This window comes from Rana temporaria, chromosome 5 (assembly GCF_905171775.1).
Source record: "Rana temporaria chromosome 5, aRanTem1.1, whole genome shotgun sequence".
Classification (NCBI taxonomy): Eukaryota; Metazoa; Chordata; class Amphibia; order Anura; family Ranidae; genus Rana; species Rana temporaria.
In genome coordinates this window covers 244,904,253-244,908,119 of record NC_053493.1, presented here as the reverse complement: position 1 = coordinate 244,908,119, position 3,867 = coordinate 244,904,253, and the positions used below count along the sequence as shown (strand labels likewise).

General features: G+C 42.8%; 1 protein-coding gene across 1 annotated transcript; it reads right to left on the bottom strand.

Moving 5' to 3' along the window:
* Positions 1-412: 412 nt before the first annotated feature.
* On the bottom strand, positions 413-3,057 carry LOC120941216 (putative nuclease HARBI1). The gene is made up of 3 exons (XM_040354519.1): positions 2,962-3,057; positions 2,599-2,823; positions 413-1,221 (listed from the first exon to the last, which is right to left on the bottom strand). The coding sequence occupies exons 1-3, from the start codon at positions 3,055-3,057 to the stop codon at positions 457-459; spliced, it is 1,086 nt and encodes a 361-aa protein (XP_040210453.1). The 3' UTR covers positions 413-456.
* Between the last annotated feature and the right edge of the window lie 810 nt (positions 3,058-3,867).

Below are 3,867 nucleotides of genomic sequence, written 5' to 3'. Positions count from 1 at the left end.
AAAAAAAACAAAAAAAAATATATAAAGTGATTGTTGTGAATCAAAAAAAACAAAAAAAATATATAAAGAGATTTTTATCTTGTTGTGAATCAAAAAAAAAAAAAAATATATAAAGTGATTGTTGTGAATCAAAAAAACCAAAAAAAATATATAAAGAGATTTTGATATCTTCAAAAATTGGTTTAAAAAATGTACAAATCACAAATTGGTAAGAAGATTGTTAAAATAAATAAAATAATCGTAAAAAATAAAGTGTGTGGTGTTTTGATTAAAGAACCTGTAACTTTACATGTGTTTACTTTGTGTGTTACCTGGGAAATGGTTGCGAGTTGGCAAGGAAAATACACTTGACACTACATGTAGTACATTATGTAAAATGATGAGGCAGCTTCAAAAAACACAAGCGACCAAATTAAAATTTTTGGGTACACTGATTTATAATGTGATAAAACAAAGCTAAGCCAAATTGGCTTGTGAGGGAATGGCCCCCCTACCCATAAAATACTCCATATATTGGTCACGGACTGCACGGCCACTTTGGGGGGGCAAGCCAGTACGGGCAGGTTCCAGGCCCGGCAACATTTGCTCGGGATTGTTAAGTCCAGCCTCAGGCCCAACCATGGCCATATAGTTTGGCGAATTTCGTCTCAAAAAATTATGTAAAATGCAGCATGCAAATACGATATAGTTCCATTTGTACTCCGCCATATGGATCGAGGTTAGGAACAGGCGGAACCGGCTGGCCATTATCCCGAAGGCATTCTCCACCACCCTCCGGGCTCTGGCCAGCCGGTAATTAAAAACACTCCTCTCTGGGGTGAGGGTGCGCTGGGGGAATGGCCTCATTAGATGGGGTCCCAGGCCAAAAGCTTCATCAGCCAAGAAGACGAAGGGGAGTCCTTCCACGTTGTCCGCATCCGGTGGCAATGCAAGATCTTCGTCTTGGAGTCGTTCCCCGAACTCAGTCTGCCTGAAAGCTCCCCCATCCGACATCCGGCCGTTCTTGCCCACATCAACGTACAGAAATTCGTACTGTGCTGACACCACCGCCATCAGCACAATACTGTTGAACCCCTTATAATTGTAGAACTCAGAACCAGAACGGGGTGGAGGCACGATGCGGACGTGCTTTCCGTCGATGGCTCCCCCGCAGTTGGGGAAGTTCCAACGCGTCTCAAACTCCGCTGCCACAGTCTGCCATTCCTGTGGCGTGGACGGAAGCTGTGTAATAGAAAAATAACATATTTAAAAAATATTTGGAACATAACATTGCAAGCACGTTAGACAAAGACATCATAATTATTCTAACTTTTAAATTAAATGAGCTTTTTACAACTAAAATATAACGCACAATTAGCACTTACATCACCCCCTCTGATGGATCAATGATCAAATTTGGGAGATAAAAAAAAAATAAAAAAAAATAAAACAATTATTCATAAACTCCCAAACTCATCTAGCCCTCTCCAAAATGACTATTAAAGTCTAGGTTCACCAATATTTGTTCAACTTTTTCTGGGTGAACCTACACTTTAATACACATTTTGGAGAGGGCTAGATGAGTTTGGGAGTTCCTTTTTTTTTTTTCCCCATGAAACTCCCAAACTCATCTAGCCCTCTCCAAAATGACTATTAAAGTCTAGGTTCACCAATATTTGTTCAACTTTTTCTGGGTGAACCTACACTTTAATACACATTTTGGAGAGGGCTAGATGAGTTTGGGAGTTCCTTTTTTTTTTTTACCCATGAAACTCCCAAACTCATCTAGCCCTCTCCAAAATGACTATTAAAGTCTAGGTTCACCAATATTTGTTCAACTTTTTCTGGGTGAACCTACACTTTAATACACATTTTGGAGAGGGCTAGATGAGTTTGGGAGTTCCTTTTTTTTTTTTACCCATGAAACTCCCAAACTCATCTAGCCCTCTCCAAAATGACTATTAAAGTCTAGGTTCACCAATATTTGTTCAACTTTTTCTGGGTGAACCTACACTTTAATACACATTTTGGAGAGGGCTAGATGAGTTTGGGAGTTCCTTTTTTTTTTTTCCCCATGAAACTCCCAAACTCATCTAGCCCTCTCCAAAATGACTATTAAAGTCTAGGTTCACCAATATTTGTTCAACTTTTTCTGGGTGAACCTACACTTTAATACACATTTTGGAGAGGGCTAGATGAGTTTGGGAGTTCCTTTTTTTTTTTTACCCATGAAACTCCCAAACTCATCTAGCCCTCTCCAAAATGACTATTAAAGTCTAGGTTCACCAATATTTGTTCAACTTTTTCTGGGTGAACCTACACTTTAATACACATTTTGGAGGTGGGGGGGGGAACATTACAATGGATATAACACAATACATTGTAAAGTGACTAGGCTAGGTGTGTTAGGGCCCAGGATAGCATGCTGGGGAGGTAAGTGAAGGGAAATAGGCATGTGGGCCTTAAAAAGGGACATCAATAAGAGCTTAGAGCATGCATGGGGGCAAAGGGGACATTCACAGTACATTACAAGCATGGTAAGTAGGGAGGAAGGGAATAATTACAATACATTAGCATACATTAAAAACATTACATGTGATCTTAAAGGAGAAAACTTACCCTCATATAGTCATCCTGCAGAACCTGGATGATGGCAGAACAGGTATCTGGGATTATGAGGCCCAGAGCCTGGGGGGAGATGCCCGTCGAGAACTTTAAGTCCTGCAAGCTTCTCCCAGTTGCCAGATACCGTAAGGTGGCAACTAGCCTCTGTTCAGCGCTGATGGCTTCCCGCATAACAGTGTCCTGCCTGGTAATATAAGGCGACACCAAAGCCAACAGCTGCTGAAAGACAGGATCAGACATCCTCAGAAAATTCCTGTAATCTACAGGATTATTTTCCTGGATCTCCCGCAGCAGAGGCATATGACAGAATTGGTTCCTACGGAGCAACCAATTCTTGGTCCATGAACTCCTCCTCACCCTGTTCATGGCTGGGTCTAGGTCTAAAGCAACAAGACCTGAACCATACATTTGCATAGCACGAAGTCGCCTACGACGATCAGGTGCCTGCAACATGGCTAGAAACGACCGTGTAATCAGACCGCACAATCAGACCGCACTGAAGAACAGCAAGTGCTAGGAAGAACGCACTGAAAATCTAAAACGAGCGCACAGAACCGCAATGTAAAACAATACGACCTGACCGCACGTCCCGATAAACAAGCTACGATCCCACAAGCACAAACTGAACGGCAGAAAACGATATGAAAGCACGACGAATGAAAAACGCGAATCGTCACTCACCAAACTTTTACTAACACGCGGAAACACGATATCAGCAAAAGCAGCCCCAAGGGTGGCGCCAAAGAATTCAAACCTCCCATTTATAGTGCCGTCGTACGTGGTGAGCGTCACCACGCTGGAGAACGAGTAAATTGTTGTCTATTACGTGTGTACGCACAACAAACCCGTCGAGCCTCGGAACAAGTCCAACAAGGAACTCGACGAGGAACTCGATGTGTTTCGCCCGTCGAGTTTCTCGGTCGTGTGTACGAGGCCTTAGAGTTAGCTTGGAATGCTGGCCTACCTAGAGCAGAGTTCCACCCAAAAGCGCAGCATGCTTTGCGCAGTAGGGACCCTGCTGTGAAGATGCAAGGCTTCGCTGCCGAGTTCCTTTACCGGCAATGGCGGAATGGAAACATCGGCTGCGGTGCTGACATCACTGGATTCCTGGACAGGTAAGTGTCCTAATATTAAAAGTTAGCAGATACAGTATGTGTAGCTGCTGAAATTTCATTTTTGGAGGGGGGGCGCAGAAATCCACTTTGAAGCCTGGCCTGCTTATATAATCAACTCTATTGTACCTTAACTACTTCCCGCCGGCCT

Excerpts from the sequence above, each read along its gene's own strand:
- LOC120941216 (XM_040354519.1), bottom strand. The coding sequence starts at position 3,057 with ATGTTGCAGGCACCTGATCGTCGTAGGCGACTTCGTGCTATGCAAATG. Across the intron at positions 2,824-2,961 it reads TAGACCCAGCCATGAACAGG|CAGCTGTTGGCTTTGGTGTC; the intron begins GTGAGGAGGAGT and ends CCTGTCTTTCAG. Across the intron at positions 1,222-2,598 it reads TGCAGGATGACTATATGAGG|CTTCCGTCCACGCCACAGGA; the intron begins GTAAGTTTTCTC and ends TCTATTACACAG.